At 36.4% G+C, this 22762-nt stretch overlaps 1 protein-coding gene across 1 annotated transcript; it reads left to right on the top strand.

The window, feature by feature from the left end:
• Positions 1 to 1856: 1856 nt before the first annotated feature.
• On the top strand, positions 1857 to 22721 carry LOC141436777 (protein phosphatase PTC7 homolog). The gene is made up of 6 exons (XM_074099818.1): positions 1857 to 2447; positions 2775 to 2954; positions 4867 to 5065; positions 16830 to 16983; positions 20551 to 20656; positions 21119 to 22721. Exons 1-6 carry the CDS (start codon positions 2219 to 2221, stop codon positions 21166 to 21168), a joined length of 918 nt encoding a protein of 305 aa, XP_073955919.1. The 5' UTR covers positions 1857 to 2218; the 3' UTR covers positions 21169 to 22721.
• Positions 22722 to 22762: the final 41 nt, after the last annotated feature.

The following is a 22762-nucleotide window of genomic DNA, read 5'->3' as shown; positions in this document are numbered from 1 at the left end:
TGAACTCATTGTTTATGGATCAATATTTAGTGAGAGTGAGTAGTTAGCGTAAATTTCTAGAAAAAATTAAAGACTTTAATATAGCTTCTCTACTATAAAGTTCACACAATAAAAAATTAAACACTGTTTTCTTTAAATAATTCAATTTTTTGTTTTTTAAATCAGAAGTTTTATTATGTTGGCTACAAAATTTCGATTGCATGTGGCATGTCGTTTGGTTTGTGCTAACTATCACAGATTACTAATATGTAGCTAGCTGCTAACTGTGGGGAGTGTATAAAAAAAAACCTCTAGTAATTTTGCGACTAAACAGAACATAGGTACTCTATTCCATTGTTTTTAAGTCTAAAATAACGTAAGAGACTCGCTCTCGTATTAAATAGTATAAGCTCCGATCAACGATTAGTATAAGTGTCAGAGGCTACTACGAAACTCGTTACTCGAAGTTCGTGTCGTAGTCCCCTGCTCTCGTATCAAACAGTGTAAGTGTCAGAGGGACCGTACGACACGAACTTCGAGTTACGAGTTTCGGAGTAGCCCAGCTGAGGGAACGCACGACACGAACTTCGAGTTTCGTAGTAGCCCTCAGTAGCCCTGCTGCACGTTAGTTTAGTACTATTATATATTATTCTGTGGCTGCACAATATCCCTATATAAAATATACTGTAGTCTTTGACCATATCGAATCGAAACGCAACGCAACCTCAACGCAACGCACCAAAGCCGCGCAGCAATAGGGCTGTTAAAGTAACGAAAACCTTGGTACCCGTTTGTATTCGTTACTATCGTATCGTTACTTTTGATGCGACCATGAAGCAGAAACACCGCATCCCGTCACCGTACGGTATGAACTGAACGAACGTACTTATAGAAAGCAAAACCGAAAGTATCGTTATCGTACATACATATCCATCCTATCGTATCGTCAGTCTAGAACTGTTTTTTTTAATGCGGTTCATAATGTTCTGATCTATATTTTTAAGTGATTATTGTAATAAATCTAAACTAATATTGTAATTATAATAATTAATTTTAATTTATGAGAATATTATAAAGCTGAAGAGTTGTTTTATTTGGTTGAACGCGCTACTCTTAGTAAAATAATTAAAGAATGACAGTTGAACCAGCAGGGCTACTATGAAACTCGGAGTATGTGTCATGCGGTCCCTCTGACACTTATACTATTTAATACGAGAGCGAGAGGGACGGTACGATACTAACTTCGAGTTTCGTAGTAGCCCTGCTGAACAGAGTTATACGGGCGATACGGGTTATACGGGTAACGAGACGTATTCGTGAGTAACGATTCGTTACTTCAAATCAGATGAAGTACTCGTTACTAGGGCTTCAAATACCGTTAAAATTTGATAACGTTATCGCTGTCAAACATATTTAACGTTAAACGATTACCGCTACTTATACAACTTTTTACCGGTACAAAAATGGTAACGTTACCAGCTATTCATAAAATTAACGTTAATTCAAAAGTATCGTTAAATCATAATGTAAAGTAAATTTAATTTACCCTTAGATTATATATTACTTAGATACATAATCAGACGGAAAAATGGGTACTACAAAACTCGGAAGTTTTCAACTGTGTTCCGAGTTTTAAGATTAGTCTTGTTTTGACCATAGATCGTGTCATTTGTCAACAATGGCTAAATGCTGCGTAAAAAAATGTGTGAATACCGGCTCAAAAATGAGAAAAAAGGATGGGATATTGTTAGAAAGTTTTCTTCGGGACTGTGTATCTAAGTAAATATATAATCTAAGAATTTACCGGTAAAAGTAACGTTAATTGGGTAACGATACTGTAATGTTCAGTTATCAATTAACGTTATATTTTAATACCGGTACTGGGTATTTTTATGATTTTACCGTTATGTAACATTACTTATAGTGTGAATTTGGTAACGTTAACAAGCCCTGCTCGTCAGTTCAGTAACGAATACATACATACGGTTTGCCACAGGCCTACGCAGCAAATTCAGTCAGGCAGTCAAGTCAGTTCAGTTCGTTTCGTTTTGTGCGTTGAGTGGTTGGTTATGGTTGTTGTATCACAAGACTGGAAATAGTGAATAAGTTAACAATTGTTTAAATCGCGTAGTGCTGCTATTATTTTGGGCATCTTACTAGTTTCGGTCCTAATCATGGTGTCGTTGATACCAGATGTAAGTTTGTAAATGACGAACCAAAGTACAAAAACAACTAATGAATGATGCAGTCTATTTTCTGGACAGGCAGAGTGCTATCACGTGCCATAAGGAATGGGATTTCAAGCTTATCCAATTCTGCTGAATTAAACGTTTCGAATAAGAAACATCCATATTTAGTATCAGTTGTCTGTGGTTTTCCTAAGGACATTGCTAATGGAAGAACACGTAAAGGACAATTCGGGGACGACGCATGGTTCTCTACCCAATTCAACAATGCGGATGTTATTGGTCAGTCTTTATTGCTGTTGTAATTTATAACAAAAAAAATAATTTTAGCCAATTTATAACATCTAAGCCTGAGCAGATGTATTGGAGTCAATTTGTAGTTTATTATCAGGCTATTGTTCTTATCCTTGACATTTCAACTCTAAACCTGACAAGATATTACAAACCTTTTACACAGTAGGGGATTTTGTAAATATTTTGATGGTACATACATACATAAACATTCAAATTTTCCCAATACTATTCCTTAATAGAATAGGCAATAAATAAACCTTGCAAAAACCCTTAATAAATAAATATTTCTTAATAAATTTATTTTTCGCTTACTAGGAGTTGCAGACGGAGTGGGGGGCTGGCGTGCTTACGGAATTGATCCTGGCGAATTCTCCTCCTATTTAATGAAAACATGCGAGAGACTAGTTCAAATGGGCCACTTCAAACTGTCTGAACCTGGGGATCTCTTGGCCAAGTCCTACTACGAGCTGCTCGAACACAAGAAGCCTATACTTGGTAAGTATGTACTAAAGTCCACACTGTATGAATGTTAACTAAACATCCAATTACAAGGTACAAAGTGCTGTTGTAGTTGAAATTGTACCTTAATGAGCATAAACAAGTCATCCATCCTGTTTGTAAATAGAGCTGTATACCACAAAGTACAGTCAAAATCTGTTATAACAACATTGAAGGGACTACTCATATTTAGTTGTAAAAACTGATAGTTTTAACAGCTGATGATGTTATTATTGAGTACTTAATACCTATTATTGAATGTGTGATTAATATACTCATGTATAAAATAAAACTACATTTTATTTATTTCACATGAAAGTTATAATGAAAAGACATCACATACTTAAATTATTTTTCATTTTTCTACATTAATAAAATCTCTCAACTCTCAAGCTTTGATATAATACGCGATTTTTCTTCTATAGTAATTTGTTTTCTTTTTCTTTGTGACATGTTAAAAGTTTCATGAATAACTCAACAATATTTTTTGGTGTGTCTTGTGTTCAGATAAGTAAAAAACTGACTGAAGAAAAATGAGAAAGCGGGCTTTGGGCATTGATTACCTCATACACGTGTATTTTGTTTCTGAGAATTACAACAGACGCTAAACTCCACACGTTTTTGCTTACTTTTGTCATCTTAATGACTATTTAGTTTGCCAGATGTGGATACTGTTACCTATTCAAATGTTTACAATACAGCTGGTCCTTCTAACAGATATAATTCTCTGAAAATATCAGTTAAATGTAGTTGCTTTAAGAGATATGTAATAAGCAATGTCGTTTATAAGGCGGTCTAATAGAATTCAGCCGGGACCTTTGATTTTGGTCAATATAACCGGTATGTTGCTCTAAACAATGTTGTCGTAAATGGTTTTTGACTGTAGATATGTCTACATTATAGTGTCAATACACATCTATGTAACTAATCTTATGGCAACTCCCATTGCACTTGGTTATTTTTTTTGAGGAAAAAAGACTGCACCTATAATTTTATTTACAAGGATTGTTTCCTTATAAAATGCACTTAATAACAACAGAACTAGTTTATTCATTGTAATGTTTATTATCTTATGAAAATTAATTCTGCTTATGAATATTGGAGTCTTCCATTAATTCCTAAATCAAGTAACAGAAACAGTATGAATTTTTTTCTTGCATTTACCACTAAGTGTGTGTTGTCTACCATCTCTTTATGGCAAAAAATATGAATCAATGCATTTTTACCATGCAAACCTTTTTAAATGGTTAAGGTACTATTTCAAAACACAGTCAATATTTTTTTTAATAAAAAAGTGTAAATGTAAGTAGAATGACCATAGTAGCACTCAAAGAGTACATTAATGAGTAACAACTGCCAAAGAGAATAGAATCACTATATATATGATAACAATAGCAGTGGGAAAGTGCTCTATTGTATGGATGGAGTGTCATTGTACTGCACTGAAGTAAACTAATTCCTGGATGTAAAAAAAATCGGTCAAGTGAGAGTGCGAGCGACTCGCGCATGAAGGGTTCCGCACCTCCGTACAATGTTTTAAAAATAAATAGTTCAGTAATATTTTTTTGTAAAAAATTCTAGTACAAGATTTTTTGCTGGCGGTACTTTTTGCCCCTGGTTACGAAAGTAGGTAGTTGTCAAGACAAATCAAATGAGACCAAAATCGATGCAGTCAGACAACATACAACATACAGGCAGCTTCAAAGTGATAAATTGAAAACCTTTAGTTTTTCGGTAAATACTGGACCAATTGTTATGATACTTTGCAGTCTAGTTTTAAATATCCTACTTAACCAGTAGTACTCGTATTTGTCCAGAGGCTGGGGACACCCTGTATAATCCGGTGTCTAGTCATTATAAACGGTTTTGGCTGTAGTTGTATAGTGTACAACTAAGGTTATTCCCTTAGGCAGCAGCACAGCGTGTGTGATGATCCTGGACCGGACGGAGAGCGTGGTCCGCGCGGCCAACATCGGCGACAGCGGCTTCATGGTGGTGCGCGGCGGCCGTTGCGTGCACCGCTCGCGCGACCAGCAGCACTACTTCAACACGCCCTACCAGCTCAGTCTGCCGCCGCCCGGACACGACCGGAATGTGCTCAGTGACAGGTATGATCGACAAATCGGGCTCCCTTTATCTTGCATAATATCGATTCTCCGAAATACACTTTGCATAACCGGTATCACATATTTTTTTTTAGCCGAATGATACTTTTGCATAATTATCAGTTCGAATAAAAGTCATTTCTCAGAATATTAAATGGCAGAACACTGTTATTGCCGAATATATACTTCTGCAGAATATTAAATAGCACAACAATAGTATCGCCGATTTGTATATGGCATAGCAAAATACTAGTCTGGACAATACAATAGTATTTTCACGGAATTTCATATAGTGCTAACCTTAACATGCCATAATGACATGGTTAAAGGAACGAACAGGTACCATAAAAATGTTTTTTTTTTTTTTTATACGACTGGATGGCAAACGAGCAAGTGGGTCTCCTGATGGTAAGAGATCACCACCGCCCATAAACATCTGCAACACCAGGGGTATTGCAGACGCGTTGCCAACCTAGAGGCCTATGATGGGATACCTCACGTGCCAGTAATTTCACCGGCTGTCTTACTCTCCACGCCGAAACACAACAATGCAAGCACTGCTGCTTCACGGCAGGATTAGCGAGCAAGATGGTGGTGGTGGTTGACTGGGGTTAAGGTTAAAAGGGCAACACACACATAGAACGCGGGCCGGGCGTCACAAACAGCGCGCGGGCCGAGCGCAGAGTTACCAACTATCAAAAATATTTATCCCTAAAGCTTAAGTTAAAGCTTAAGTTAAGTTAATGAAAATTTATACTTTAAAGTTGAATATTTCGCAAACAAATCACTGAATTGAAAAATAGTCTTAGTAACCCCCTAATGGTTTTAATTTAAAAGACCCCACACTATAGGGTTGGATGAGAAAAAAAAACATACTTTACGTCTATGGGAGGTACCCAAAAAAAAATTTTATTTTTTATTTTTCATTGTACCATTTTGTTGGGATAGTTTTCATATACAGTGGTGGTCATGTAATTAAGAACGATTTGAAGTTCCAGATTATTTTTAACTAAATCATGTCATGTGTAGTCGTGGTTCCTTCTTAGAAGTAACTAGTTACGTTATGAAATAGCCACATGAATAGAGCAAACGGGATTAAGAATAAAGAATAAAATTGCTGACATTTTTTTACAAATTTTGTTTTTATTCTCTTTAGTAACAAATTAAAAATAGTAATGAAGCTGGACAAATAATTAAGAACGATTTATTGAACTGCTCGAAAGTTTTTTTTATTTGAAACTTAGATTAACTAAATCACACTAACGTGAAGTTTGTACAGAAAAAAAAGGAATTTAATACATTTTAACTAAAATTAATAGTTAGTAGCATGTCCACGGCTTTTTATTACTGCCTTACACCGGCGAGGCATTGAATCTATCAATTTTTGACATTCGCAAGAGAGATAGAGTTCCATTCTTCTAAGAATACGTCATACAGTTCTCTTAAATTGCCACACTGTCGATTTGAAACCTTTTTCTTGACTTCGCACCAAAGATGCTCTATTGGGTTAAGATCGGGGCTGTTGGCTGGCCAATCTAAGACAGAAACTGATTGCGATGTGAGGAATTCCTTAACGGTACGTGCAGTATGCTTGGGATCATTGTCATGCTGGAATGTCCAAATAACCGGAAGCACGCCTTCAGCATATGGTAACATTGTTTCTTCCAGTATGTTTTTGTATTGAAATTGATCCATGTTTCCTTCTATCAGCCTAACAGGTCCAACACCATGTCCAGAAAAACATTCCCAAATTTTTACATTTCCCCCGCCATGCTTTAAAGTCACTTTTGTGTACTTTGGGTCGAATGCTTTATTTGAAGGCCATCTTACATATCGTTTGCCATCAGAACATACCCTATTTATTTTTGTCTCGTCAGAAAAAAGAACGTTTTTCCACTGTCTGACTGTCCAGTTTTCATATCTTCTTGCAAATGCAAGCCGGGCTTGCCTATGACACCGTTTCAACATAGGCACCTTCCTTGCTATCCTTCCGTGCAACTTTTCTTCTACCAAACGCCTTCGAATAATGCGTGCCGAGATTGCTGAAGGGTTGTTTTCGCCAAAATATTTTTTTCTTAACTCATTAGACGGTATTAGACCCTTTAAAAGGATTTTGTTTTGCCAAACGAACGATATTTCGATCATCTCGACGAGATGACTTTCTTTGTCTAGGTACACGCGGAACATTTGAAGTAGTTTGAGACGTGGCAAAATGCTTTATGGCGTGGAAAACCATAGTTTTTGAACATTGCAGATGATCGGCTATGTGTTTATACGACCAATTCTTGTCGCAAAGTTTTAGTATTACTTCTCTTGTAGATTTATCACAACTTTTATTTTTCTCCCCATTGTTTTTATATGAAGCAATCGCCTTTAAGACTTTTACGGCACTAAATGGCGCCAAAATTATTCGAATAATAACCTAAGACCACAAAGCGGCCGTCCGTTCTCTATATAAATTTGAATAAAAAATAAACTATTCAGCGTTCTTAATTATATGACCAGCCAGTAAGTAGTAATACTAGGTTTAGATGTAATGTATAAAGTTTATATATTTATTTTTTAGCCAATTATATGTATAAATGAGTTTACCGCTAGTACGGAAAAGTTTTACGATACCGAGAGAAGTACAGAAATATACACGCAGTTAGTAACACTTGTCAGTTTGAAAAAATCTTCTCTATAAAAAATCGTTCTTAATTATATGACCACAACTGTATATCCGTGCAAAATTACAGCTTTCTAGCATTGATAGTCCCTGAGCAAAACCGCGGACGGACAGACAGACAGAGACAAGACACGGCGAAACTATAAGGGTTCCGTTTTTGCCATTTTGGCTACGGAACCCTAAAAACCGTATTCATGCGCAGTAACTAGTTCATTTTGGCGAGAATAAAATCTTAGTTTTTTTTTATTTATTTTTTACTACAGAAAAATCTGATATTTTTTTTCATTGGCTAGTATAAACTTATTCCTGTCGATAAAAAAAATCAGCTACTTTTAAAAAATTCATCCATCGCCCATCATTACATAAATTGGATTTAATTAAGTAAGTAAATAAAGTTTGACCTTGGTGCGTAAGCGCGTTTGTCGTTTTCCACATATATCTCGCGGGCACTGTATGTATAATTCTGTGTCGAGTTGACAAAAATGTCGTATCTATTATTGGTTCTAGTTAACTGTTTTAATTTGTACTCCAAAAGTCGCCAGAGAAACTATTTTATTCGTCAAAACTTTTTTGCGGTCGCTAAGATTTAAGCGAAAGTCGTCACTTCTAGGGACTAAGTCACTAAACTGGCAACATTGATAGCCGCTGCGGGCCCGTCGCGGGTCCGACCCGCTCTCTGTGTGAATACAACGAACCGCGCGGCTCACGCGGCGGACACGACCCGACCCGCGCACGCTTTCTGTGTGTTGCCCTTAAGTTAAGGCCAGCAAAGTAAGCGTGCTGTGGCAGCAGCAGGCGTAGCGCCAGAACAGAACAGCAGCTAAATAAATAGGTTGGGTTAGGTTAGGTTAGAACTGCAGCCACAACAGCGCGCGAGCCGAGCGAGCGTGACGCGTCGCGGCAGCGGCCGGCGAAGCGCCAGAATCTTAGGTACTGCTCCCAATTAATGTTTAGTAAAATTTTATGCTGCTTTTTATTCTTATGCAAACTAAATACTATTGAGATATAATATCTTTCTGCGTAATACCCATTCGGACTTATAAATATTATTCTATTCTCATCGATATTATGCCATGTTAATATTCTGCTTTCCAAAATTATGAGAAATGATATTATGCGAAAAAATATATGCAAAAATTAATTCGGTGATGTGATGATTCTGCTCAAGGTTGTTATGTGAAACGAATCATGATATTCAATTTTCTGCAACATATTAGTGAACCCGACAAATCATCTATGAAAATAGTTAATGTCAACAGTGAGGCACTTGTCCCACTGCCGGCGAGGAAGCGATTAGCTATCGACATTTTCTCGCTCACGCTCAAGAAACGAACAATAGATATAGGTCCAGTATCAGTACAAGATACACATAGTATGGCTGGTATTTGATCACTTTGTTGTCCGTTCATCTGTCTGTCAAGACCCTTTTTCTCAGGAACGCATGAAAATAATAAAAACCGTATTTTGTACGGAATATTCCAAGTTTAATATATTTTATACCTTAAGCTGCTATTTACTCTTAAACTAGAGGTACTAATAATTCTCAAGAAAACTTAACCGTTATAGTTTTCCTTGTAAGTTTGTTATACTTTTCAAATTTTTTCACGCACCGGTTTAGATTTTAGAGGATTTTAGTGCAAACAAATCATTAAATCGAAAAATCGTTTTAGCAACCCCCTAATGGTTTTAAAATACCTATCCAACGATACCCCACTACAAGGTCGGATGAGAAAAAAAAAATCACCACCACTACGTCTATGGGAGGTATTCCAAATATATATATTTTTTTAATTTTTTATTGTACCATTTTGTCGGCATAGTTTACATGTATATTTGTGCAAAATTACAGCTTTCTAGCATTGATAGTCCCTGAGCAAAGCCGGGGACGGACGGATATACAGACTGACATGGTGAAACTATAAGGGTTCCGTTTTTGCCATTTTGGCTACGGAACCCTAAAAAAAAACTTCTAAGTCACAAAGAATTTCGCGCAATGACCTTCACTACTTGTCTCTGTCACTCGCGCGTGAATATTTAACGTCGCATTCGTACAAATTCATCTGTGCGAGTGCGACAGCAAATATTTACGCGCGAGCAACACAGTCTGTAGTGAAAGGTCATTGTACGATTTTCTTCTAGCTCCGCGACCAGACTTTAGTGAAACTTCATGCTGGCTTTCTTGAAAAAAAAAATGGTAATTTCATTTACTTTGGCCTTCCACACTGTACATGCCGTAGTCCTTCTTCAGTATCTTTAAGGCCTCGAACTGGACGCCAGCGGGCAACGTGTAGCCGGCGCCCGCAATACCGCGTAGCATAGCCGTGGGACGAAATACCTATACACCAGATTATACCACATTTTTCTGTTCTGTTGATAATATTCGGTGGAATAACCACTTTACGTTATCGAGCGCCAACCTGTATAGTATATTATCCGCATTACACAAACGAAACGGAACCTAACTTCACATGACTACCCTTTCTTGCAGTTCATAATCATCAATAATATTTAAGAATGACTTAGTTTATCTCTTTAATTCTGTCCAGATTATAAGCATTGCACCTTGTATTTACTGCTTATCTGGTGATACAGAATTTGTGACAACCAAGTTTATAAAAATAAATGACATGGGTAATGTCAACTCAGGTTTCTAGTCCTATGTGATTTTAAAATTATCTTTATATAGGGCAGAAGTACCGGTTTTGGCCACCTTAAGCCCGTTTTTGGCCAGTTGACATTTGAAGTCATATAAAAAGTTCCCAATCCGCACTGGGCCCGCGTGGGAACTATGGCCCAAGCCCTCTTGTTCTGAGAGGAGGCCTGTGCCCAGCAGTGGGACGTATATAGGCTGAATGATGATAAAAAGTTATAGTATTAAAATAATATATTTAGTGAGTTTTCATAAGTTTATACTGAAACGAGCCCCCGAGGTTTAGCTCCGTCGTCAGGGCTGCCATGGACAGAAGCCGATGGAAACAAATAATCGTATCCAAATGTAGACTGCCCGTTGATGACCACGATCCTCAGTCATGAGGGGACGACTGGAATGGATGGATACTGAAACGAATAAAGTTTGTAATGATTTATTACTATAAATTTATTTCAAACGATATTTAAACAATAAATGGCCACAAACGGTACAGTGGCCACAAACGGTACTTCTGACCTATACTCGAATTAATGTTTTACGATGTAATGTTACAGAATATGCTACCATTTTGTGTACATTATTGTATACCTACTAAATTTGTCTTCATATATAAGTATGTTACATCACTGTATCATTACATTGTATTAACATGGGAGCATGATCATCAGATATCACAAGTTTTCATTTAAAGTTTTATGTAAATTTCTTTCAATGTCATGACAGTAACCCGTGCGTAACAGCACATTTTAAATACATTAAAAAAGATATAAACGTAGCATTATAAATAAATATTGTTATTTATTGTTGCTATTTCAGACTATTAGATCAATTAAATTATCTCTCTGTTGTTATTATTGCCGTTAGAAGTACAGCAAAGGGTCAGATAAATCTGTAAACATAACATTCAAGGCTTTGTGGTACTAAAAGACTAGCAGTTTTACGTAATTAAATGCTAAATTTGCTTTCACAAACTAAAACGCAGTTCAGACACAGAATAAGTAATAGTACACAAGTGAGTGTTTGTGTAATGTTCTGTCTGTGTTATAAATAGGTAGTTTCCTGAAATATTAATTCGTGTACACGACATTTATTCAGGTTTTACGTGCATGTTTTCCGTTCAGACAAGAACAGAAATAACAACTGTGTCGAATAAGTATCCTTCTCTCGCCGGGTCGGTCCATAGTCTTAATGAAATCAGGAAAACGGTGCCAATTCTAAAAGTTTCAATTTGAAAAAAGAGTTAACAATCATTGACTACAGTTCCTGCACAGCAGAATAAACAGTACAGTTGTTGCATCTCACGAATGCGGGTGAGCCATACTTGTGTGCGTAGATACACATGCACGTTGTCTCCGTGTGCGTAACCTCGGGAGCGCTGAGTGCCGGCCGTAGGCGATCTGCTTTGTCTCGGAGAAAACTGCCGTGCCGACAGTCGCCTAGATATTGAAAATTTGTTAGGGTTGTCACAAAATAAGTTTTAAATAACAAACTAATAATTAACTCCGATCTGCGCGTACGAAGGCTTGCAAATTTTCGACGCCGCTCTGCCCCGCACATTTTCACAACGCCGCATAGTTATTCTGTCTAGGCGGCGCAGATCGACAACTTGTATGTTTTAATTTGTGGCACAGGGCGGACACGCCATACAAAATACGCGTTCTTGAATCTACATAGGCACGACGACGTCTGTACACGCGTCAATGTGTGCGTAAGACACACAGGGCTGACTATCGCAAAACCCTAGTACTATAGGGTATGTAGGTATGGCTTAGATGTGTAAATAAATGTAATCGTTAATCATATATTTTTATTTAAACCTACATAAATGTGTCTGTGTATGTATTTAAGCATTATTATTTTAAATTACTTACAATAAATATATGACTACAAACTTGAACGAATTATTCGGTACCTAATTAGTTATTTCATATATTAATCGCGATACTTTTAGAAAGTATTATTTATTTACAAAAGGAAGTAGGCAGGGTAGGAACCTCAATTTCTCGCGCGCCCACTGACAAGTTGGCGCTTGCTCGCGGACTCACGGCCACCGAGCCGAGCAATGAACTGCCGGCGCGCGGATTTTACGGAAAATTATGTGACTTTGTACGAGCGACAAATTATTAGAATATGATTGATTTTCGAGTTTTTAGGAAATAAATACAAATGAATGTTTTATAAATTAAAGTTTATTGTTTTAATCATTTGAGACCTTATTAATTAAAGATTACTTACACTAAAATATTTCCTTTTAAAGGATTTCTCTCTGAACATTCGATTGTTAAATCGTATGAAATATGTAATTATTGCTCCCGAACTTAGTGCCGTGCGACGGTGCGACCGACATACTCGTACATCGCGTTGCGCGCCCGACTGCTTTCCTGCGGTTTTCCTGCAATCTGCGCTTGAGGGGTGGGGTAACTCGAACCGGTGCGGGGCGGAGCGTGGCCATTCTGTACGTCAGTACTATTATATATTCTGTGTTTGTGGTTAGTATAGTGTATAGGTATAGTACTAATACCAATAGTAATAAGTCTTAAGGAGAAAGTTCCAATTCACTGAACCACCAATTGTCATACATTCAAGAAAGAGCAGTTTCTTGTAGATACTCCCTCCACACAATGTTGACGTAACAATAAAACGGAAATTTACCGCGTTCTGGTTTCTTTTCAACTCGTGTTTGAATATCAATATTAAAAGATACTTGTTGCAATAAATTTCAAATTGGGAGAGTAATTAGGTCGTTAGAGCTACATAAGGGTCAATCAGGGAACACCGATTTAAGACCGATTACTTAAAAACACGAAATTTATTTTTCCGTATTTCAAAATATCGATTTTTTAAATATCCGATTCTTATAACTCCGAAGAATGAAAAACAAGAAATGTTATTGGCCCGAAGTACAGTATTCCGATTATCAATTTTCCGAAATGACGTTCCTAATTTGGAAATACGACATTCGGCAAACTAAACTTCGTGTTTTTAATAATCGGAATCTTGAACCTCGAATTAATATCAATCAATTTCGGTAAATTGACCTGCATAGGTTAGGTTAGAATTGCGTCAAGGCGCGAAGCGGAGCTCCGCGAAGCGTTATTTTGGAATAATGCCAGATAAATTTTATTTAATCTTCTTATTTATGGAGTCTAGAACGATATTAAACAAGTATAGTACGATAAAAATACATCTATATATATATAAAAGAAGAAACTGACTGACTTATAGATCAATGCACAGCCCAAAGCGCTGGGCCTAGAAATTTGAAATTTGAAGTATATATTCCTTAATACACCGACGCGCACTAAGGAAGGATTTTTCGAAATTCCCACGGTATAGTGAAAATTAGGTGGGATTTGTATTTTATCTTCCAATTAATTACCCTATTTCCGTAACTATAATTATTAGAGACTTCAAATTTTGCATGCAAGTAAGTAATACTAACAGCTAAAAACAATTTTCAGGATTTATCAAAATTCCCACGGGATAGGGAATAAATGAGATTTATATTTTCGCTTTAAAGTGGCCCTAACTCCGGAATTATAAATAAGTATTAGGAACATCAAATTTGGCATGCATGTAGAATAATACTAACAGTTAAAAACATAACCCTCCTTCGGGCAGTCGGGTAAAAACTGTTTCAAAGATTTTTACATTACAAACTGTTTTTTTTATTTTGCCCGTGCGAAGCCGGGGTGGGTCGCTAGTATTCAATATACTCACTGCAAAACAAGTTTTTTTTCTTTCCATTAATGCTTATTTGCCGGGAATTGACGTCATCAGTGCACGCAGTTTTTGCATATGAAAAGATGCTGGTTACGCCTCAAAAGACAAAAACATGTTTAACCTTGCTTATGCCAACAACGTCCAGATTAGTTACGACAAAATTAGACAACACGATTACCTACCTACACATTAATAAACTTCAGCTCAAAATAGCTACCCAGCTAAATATGATGACATAGGTACCTACTCGTAGTACTCGTAGAACCGTAGCGTTGAACAGACTGCTAATGAAAGGTAATATTATGATCGACATCTTAGCTATGATTATTTCTCAAAAAGTTGTCTATTTTCAGTGGTCCACTTACCTATTTAAAAAAAATCCTGACGCTATTTGAATACAAATCCTTGTGGTAAAGGTGGTAAAAAGTCAGATAATCTTTGTTGTTGGATCCAATATAAAGTTTCGATGTAGTTACAAAATTACGATTTATTCCTCACAAGATTTCGTGACGTTTTCCTGACGTCTAGAAATTTTGGATGTTTTATGCAGATTTATGTTTTCTTGTCAATTTCATGACGGGACAACTTTTTGAGAAATGCTCCTATAGAGAGCAATTAAGTACCAGTAAGTTACCTACCCCTGGGAATGTAAAAATGCCAGAACTTGCTTAAGCTTAAGCGTACTTGTGCTAGCTTTGTACAAAATTGGTGAACGGTGATTAGCATTTACACTGTTTTTCCATACAAATGGATACGAAGTCATTAAAAGCGCCAGGCGCCATAGCTAATCGTTCAGACCATAAGTTGCGGTAGGTGCATAATTGATAATATGCAGATACAGATCTTTGTCGTTGCTGTGCTGACACATTTAACTACCTACCATTTCGGCTGTTAACAGGTCATATCTTTGACTATAACAAACTCCGCCTCACTGATAAAACAGTCCTGTTGTAATCTGTCAGATCAGAGGACAAAGGAAAGAACATCGTAAATAGTTTGATGTTGTGCGGCTTACAATCGCACCTCGCTTTCGGCATCAGAAGTCATGTGCTCATTCCACAATCGGGTGTTGTTATATTTCTGCATCTAATATTAGAGTTTTTAGCCTCACTGGACATTTGCCAATTCCGAACTCACGTGATATGTTTAAAATTTATGTAATAAGTAGTAATATCCCACGACTATGTTTTGTTTACGTTAGATTGTAAGCCGGGTAGATGCGACAGGGAACTACGCGTGACTCAGTCACATACGCTTTTAATTGCAACCCGTGTCTTGGGTTGGTCAGGCGCCGCTAGTCTTAAAATACGATAGCAGATGATTATAGCCACGAGTACTGCGAAGAGTTAACCCCTGTGAAATCAATTTGTTTGCAATGGTGTTCTATTATTATTATTATTAAAGGTCAAAAATACAACAAGTTACATTACAGGTCTTAGTCCTAAAGAGTAACAGGTTGGCAAAAGAGTAAAAAGTTGTTGTTGCAGCTTAGTTAATTGTTGCAATACTAATGGGTCTGCTCGGCTGAGATACCTAGTGAAATATAGGTTGCTAAAGTACAACCCTTCAACTGAACAATTAACATAAAATGGTGACATAACGGGTCTGATGCTCCAAATTTCCTCTTTTCGTAGAATTTGATCTGTTAGAATAATTATTACAGAAAATGTTTGCTTTAGCAGGCGTCGTAGTATGAGACATACGCAAATGCCCAGTCCTCAGTTGTGTTCCCAATTGCAGAGCAGTATAGGCAGGTTTGTCTTTTTATTGCTTGTGGTTTGAACCGGTTTTCCGGGTGGTAGACTTATGCGCTGATGGCTTAAAATTTACTAAATTGCCTTGACCTGGACGCACCACTTGGTTTGCACCCACTTTGCACTAAGTCAGCAACACCCTCTTTCCATGAGTTTGTTTTATGAATTGTGGACGCACGTGTAACATAAATTATCTACATCCAAATATAATGTTAGCAGCAATAGAAGCAATCAAAACTACCTAACTGACTTACAAAAGGATAATAGAAATTAATAATAACAATTACAACGTTGTGGATAATATTAACAGCATTATGCAGAAAACACGAATGTATGCACCAAACTTAGGGTGTTATTGGGGCGGGAGCAGATTTAAGCTTCAAGCGAACATATAGAAAAAAACAGAATCCAACTGTATATTTTTTTCCAACTACGCATCCGTCCCAAATTTCAAGTCAATTTGATCTCCAGATGTGGGTGAAATTCGATTTTCAAGATTTGACCCAAACACATACATACCTACAAGTGGCGTGGCGTCGTTATGGAATCCGGAGAGTGAGAGAAGCGTGAGTAGATATGTCTTCGAATGCAACTCCTCGCCGCGGTGTTAGTTTATAAAAGCATTGCGATATTTGTATCACTAGCGATATGTAAAAACTGTTGGCTACCCGCTGGGAATATAGTTGCTAGGACGCCACGCCACTGACACAAACATACTAACTAACACGGCAAGTTAAATAAAAGTCAAAGTCAAAATATCTTTGTTTAATTTAGGCTTTAACAAGCACTGTCAAAAAAAAATCTACCACCGTTTCGGAAAAACCTCTGTTGAGAAGAATCTGACAAGAAATTGAACAAGGTATATATTGTTTAAAACAGATTTACAACGTTATTTAATGATATTCAGTGTAATTTTCCCTCGGATACATTCGCTCTTACACCCACCTGACTGTGACCATCTATTTGTTCCAGCCCGGAGTCTGCGGACACGTCCGAGTTCCCGGTGGAGTGCGGGGACGTGATCCTAGTGGCGACGGACGGCGTGTTCGACAACGTGCCCGAGCCGGTGCTGCTGGCCGAGCTGCGGCGCGCGCGCGACCTCGCCGGCGACGCGCCGCGTCTGCAGGTAGCGACCATGTGTACACCCAAATCTGGGCATTGACTCGTTAATCCGTTAATCGTTAATTAACGAAGTTAACATTTCGACTAACGGATTAACTTTTAAGTTAAATTCAAAAAATATTAACGGACTCGTTAACGTCCGTTAAATGTCCCTAAATCCGTCAAAGTCAAAATATCTTTATTCAATTTAGGCTATAACAAGCACTTATGAATGTCAAAAAAATCTACCACTGGTTCGGAAAAACCTCTGTTGAGAAGAATCCGGCAAGAAACTCAACGAGGTATATTTTTATAGTCATACAAGGAACGTGTTTTTTTCAGCGTTTTTTAGTTGCTAGGCATAGTAAACCGTTGCTAGGCGGCCAAGGTGACAGCCCCTATGTTGAAATGTTTAGCTATCTAAATGCTGTTTTATAACTGTTCGTTTTTGTACAGCATTAAGATTAAATTATGAAATATATACAGGGTGTTTGGTAGCTCGGTGCAAAGCTTTAAGGGCTAAATTGGAACGAGAGACTTCCGACTGATGATGTGATCTACCTCAATACGGTATTTGACTATTTAGTATATGTTTTATGAATTAAAACTACACAATGCCTGTTATCGAATAGAAAAACAATTTTTAAGCTACCTTTACAAATAACAAAGTTATAAAGGTTTGAAATTCATGATTAGACAGAGAAAGACATACTGGCTTGTGACGTCACACGCCAGTACCGCCATACTTGCTGCATAGAGAAAAGCGTTTGAGAAAGAGACAGGTATATAGATTTTTCAAAAAATCACTATAAATCCAATTTTCAACCGATTTAAATTTTCTCTTCGCTAAACACTAGATAGTGTTTATCTATATTTTCGTAATAATATTAAGATATGGCAAAATCAGGAGTTGTCAAATAACGTATTATGAAAATGATCAATTTGAATCGTGTCCCAATAAAAAGGCTTCTCGCCAAAGTCGAAAATTTTTGGTAAGAACCTTTTTTGTTCGGGTTGGAGAACACTTGTCGGATCCTCACCGTGTCCACAGCGGAGTTCCACAGGGCTCGGTGCTTGGCCCAGTACTGTTTGACCTGTCCTTGAGCATGTGCAATATAAATAATGATAGCCCAATACTAAAAATTTTCACATTCTCTTCTCAGATCTAATTAGAGTGTTTTGGTTAACATTATTACCTTTGTATTGAAACACTCTATACTCGAGTTAAACAATAAATTGTTATTTAGACCCTAAAAAAACATTAATTTCACTAGCCTTCAAGGACAACACTGACCATGGAATTTTTAGAACTGTGTTCATGAATCATTTGTTTGTTGCTTATTTAATTCATTATTACGCTATATTATGCTTATTTATTAATTGCTTAGCACGTGTTTACTTCCTGGACTTCCTACTTATCGCCTTATTCCTATAGGTTATCTTAGTTGCTTTCGAATTTTCGAATTGTAAACATGGTGAGTCAAATCGCGTATTGACGAAAAAGCGACATATGATTAAATTTTTTTTACTCTCCAATTGGGATGCACCAAAAAAATAACCTATAGTTTTTATTTTATCTTTGGAAAGAATAGGATATTTTAAGATACCATTTTAATTGATTTCGAAATTGGATGAGTATTTAATTTTTTATATTTTTTTTACGAAATATGCTGGATGACGTCACCGTGAGACAGCCACGTTCCATTGCCTGGAAAAATTAAGGTCGTTCATAACATAATCTGTGGTATCACATTTTGACAATAATTCAAGCACGGCTTAGGGTCCTACATGAACCATGACAATATTTCTCTTCTTTTAGCTTCGATTATTCCTATGTTTATTTAATGTTTTGATAGTAAATAGATGTTTTTTTTATTAAAATCTGATATTTAAATTCTTTTGTACTTACTTGTAACGTAGTAATTTAATAATTTAATTTGTAAAAACACATTGGAAATACTCATATACATTTCGGACTTTACGATAAATGACAACTGTTTAAGGCCGGGTGCGCATCATGTGATTAAAGTTCTATCTTTGTCACTCTTTGCTATTAATAAGCAGGACAGCAACATTTTAAACTGGCAATTTGCTTAAGAGTGTAGACCTGCTTTATAACTGCCTTTGTGACGAGACACTGCAGGGGTCAAATGAGGGTCATTACTTAAATTTTGTTTATTTAATTCAGTTTGTCACATTTTTGGAATCTGATTTCTGAAAACGCTTCACAAAGCCTATTTCGCCAAATGGTTTTCGATTTATTAAATATCAAAAATTGGGACATCCCAATTAACGAAAACTGTATAACGCAATAAAATACCCGGTCCCTTCAATTTCGCTATGTACACACCGTATTATAAATTAGTTTTAAATATTATTGATTGTAAATGTATTATGTTAGTCTGTAAGGTATTTATTGTATGGGCCTAGTTGCCCGAAATAAATGAATTTATTATTATTATCATAATTATACAGTTTACACTGTAATCATTAATCAATATTCATTACGAAAATAATCAACATTTTCATCAGTTCATCACATAATGCCTTTTATATTTATACTTTTTAATATGTATGCAAAGAAACGTTATGCTTATTGAAAGTATGCCAAGTCATCATTATGACAATTCATTCATTCATTCATGTCATGATACAACATAGGGTTTTCAGTTATGCGAATTACTGTTATACGTAGTGAACTGTCATATCTTAGCTTACTGTATCTCATCATCTAATTATTTCATGTATTTATTGTTTAGTTCAACCTAGTGTATCGTATCCTCATTTCAGATAGTAACTGGTAGTTATCCCACCGAAAACTGGCTGATTATCAAACAAGTCGTCCACCTACCCACCGTGTCTCTGTCAACCTCGACACTGGCAGAATCATCAAAAAATTGATGGAGCCACTTTTCCTAAATTTGAATTGAATTGAATTAATAATTATGCGAAATAACGCTGATTTGGATTAGGAATAATACGTTATTTGAATTCATATAGACCCCCCGAACACATTTATATGCGTTGCCAAACAAAATGAATGTTGTATCAAGGTCCAGTAATAGACGGCCTGCGTCCCAACTATAACGTAGCTGCTGACACTGTCAATTGAAGTTGCATTGTAGTCGACACAACTGCACGCTACCTGCGATTGTGATGTTAGGGCAGTCGTCAGATGCGGTTACGTTGCAGCTGGAATTCAGTCCGTCTCAAATGGCCCTAACTAGTAAACATGAATGAAAGCCCAGACTACCCACATTTTCGTTCTCAACATTATTCTCGCAGCTACACTCTTATTTTTATATTTTATTGTTACACAGCAAACAACTACTTTATTCATAGAGAACGCCACAAGGCCGTTTGATGAAAATTTTGGCTGTACATCACAGTACAATGCAAAATAGTGAAAAAATCACATTTGCTGGCGTGCATTAAGTAGGCAGCGCTAGTGCTGGTGACGCGCTGCTGCAGTGCAAACTATCAACTGCCTACCCTGGAATTGACCCAATGCATGCCAATGAGGCCGGCGTTACTGATTTAGGCCATAATCATATCTAATCATCATTATCTCTAAGCACAAACATCCTTTCAGGCGGTCGCTAACTCCATCGCGTGGATGGCGCGAAACCTGTCCTTCGACCACTGCTACATGTCGCCTTTCGCAAAGAGCGCGAGGCAGAACGGGATCGATGCTATTGGTTAGTATCTATTTATTCTACGGTCACTTTAATAGAACGTGATAGTACATTGTGTCTTAAGGGTGGTGAGTAAGAAGTACGAAAGGGATTATTAGAAACCCGAAGTCTGAGCTTTCTGAGTCGAGCTTCGGAATTCCTTTATCGCCTGTAAAACATACCTACAATGTTTTTCATCATAATATTTGTAAGGAAACAAACTAATATTTCATAGATTATATATCTTCCGACTTCGGACTTCTAATAGACTCGTTCGTAATTCTTTATTAACCGCCCTTAAGAGACAATGCACTATTGCTTATGGAAGGAAACATGTCCGTTGTTTGGGTCAGCACTTCTTGTACAATTCTAACAATTCAAAATAAAATTATTAGTATATTTATTGTGTAAATAAATGATACCTTTCCCATTATTTAACTTTTTTTTAATCTTATAAATCCCGTAATGTTTTTTTTTCTTTCCCAGGGGGAAAACCAGACGACATAACGGTGCTACTGGCTATAGTAGCCCTATGAAAATGTCTCCCAACCGAGTTAGGCACTTTTTTTTCAAAGTTATTGCGAAATTAGTAGGTTAATTTAATCGACACCAAAAATCATTTTTCTAAAGTTAGTGTCGTATTGCGCTGGCCTGTCTGTTCGTCATCCTTTAGGAGCATTAGATGTGTGCTGTACTTGGAAATCCTGTAAAAGTAAAAAGCCTACTAGAGCCACATCGTCGCATTGTGATCTGACTACCTACTTATTTTAAATTTGTATACATTGTAAATTTAATTCATCAACAATGACAGCCTTAAACCATTAGTCACATTATGGTGATATATTGTGTGATGTGTAAAAGGAACTGTCATTTTCTTTAATCGTCAAAGAAAATCGATTGTTTTATCTTAGTGTACTTGATACAAGCAATGCAATTTGAAGTGATGGTAATGTTACAATCTAGTTGAGATTTTTTACCACTTTTTTGGAAATTCATTTATTTTTAAATGTGTATGAGGAGTGTATGGTATTGAGGCGCTTTGTGGTGATCAATGAGAAATCAATCAAACGATAGCACTGAATCGAGAGCGAATTTTTCGATGTTTGAATGAAGACTGAGATAGTTTTATGGTCCTTGTTGTTGTTACTGTAGATTTAAAAAAGTTACAAGCCATCATTAACTGAACACAACTAGAGGTTCTTTCTACTGTTTTTATTATTATTTTATATTTATTTGTTTAATACCCACACTATAAACTAAGTATTATATGTAATCACCAGATAGCGGAATTTTCATGGCATTTTTTGACCTGTCAGTGAATTCTCACTTTTCGACTTCCGATACACATGGGTATAAAGAAGATTAAAAGTAGAGGTAAATAATAGGCGACCTTAAGTTAAGGGCGATCTCTTACAATTAACTTTCGAGCCGTTGAAAATGTGAAATAGACATATGCAATGGACAATGAATGGATAACAATTTCTAATTTAATAATTTCAGTTCAGTTTCTTTTTCAATTTCATGTTGAAATTCTTCTGTTGTAATGTTTTCCTACAAGTTTTCCATTAATAGAAATAGATGATTTTTTTCCATATTTTCCGCTTTTTTAAACTACTTCTTTTACAGTCAAATATCCATTTGTATGCGGAAAAAGAACGCTACATAACATGATAAGTCTAATTTATCGACATCATTTAAGTAGAATCGATAAGTGAGTAATCACTATGACAGGTCAAAAAATGTCATGAAAGTTCCGCTCTGGTAATTACCAGAAGTTATTTTTATTTCTTCTAAATATTGTGGACATCAATAACTTTTGCGCTGTGACATTTTATAGTAAAGTTAATTTTATGTACAGAAAGATGATCATATTCTATAATTTAATAGTTCTTAAAGTGGACACAAGGGCTTAAAGCGTACTTTCTTTGGCTCTAGATAAGTAATCCGAGCAATTTCGCTATATTTGTTCACTCGCTCCATGATGTGGCATAAAATTGTAAACTTTATTTCACGCTTGATTTTAAACAAAAATGGTTGAATTGTTCATTCCGAGAATGTGGAAAGATTTAAATAAATTATGTAAATTAATTTTGAGGCTTTTAATTTTTAATCGATAGTGCAGGGCAGAGC

The sequence above is a fragment of the Choristoneura fumiferana genome, chromosome 17, assembly GCF_025370935.1.
Source record: "Choristoneura fumiferana chromosome 17, NRCan_CFum_1, whole genome shotgun sequence".
NCBI lineage: Eukaryota > Metazoa > Arthropoda > Insecta > Lepidoptera > Tortricidae > Choristoneura > Choristoneura fumiferana.
Note: the sequence above shows the minus strand (reverse complement) of the source record. Positions and strands in the feature narration are given on the sequence as shown.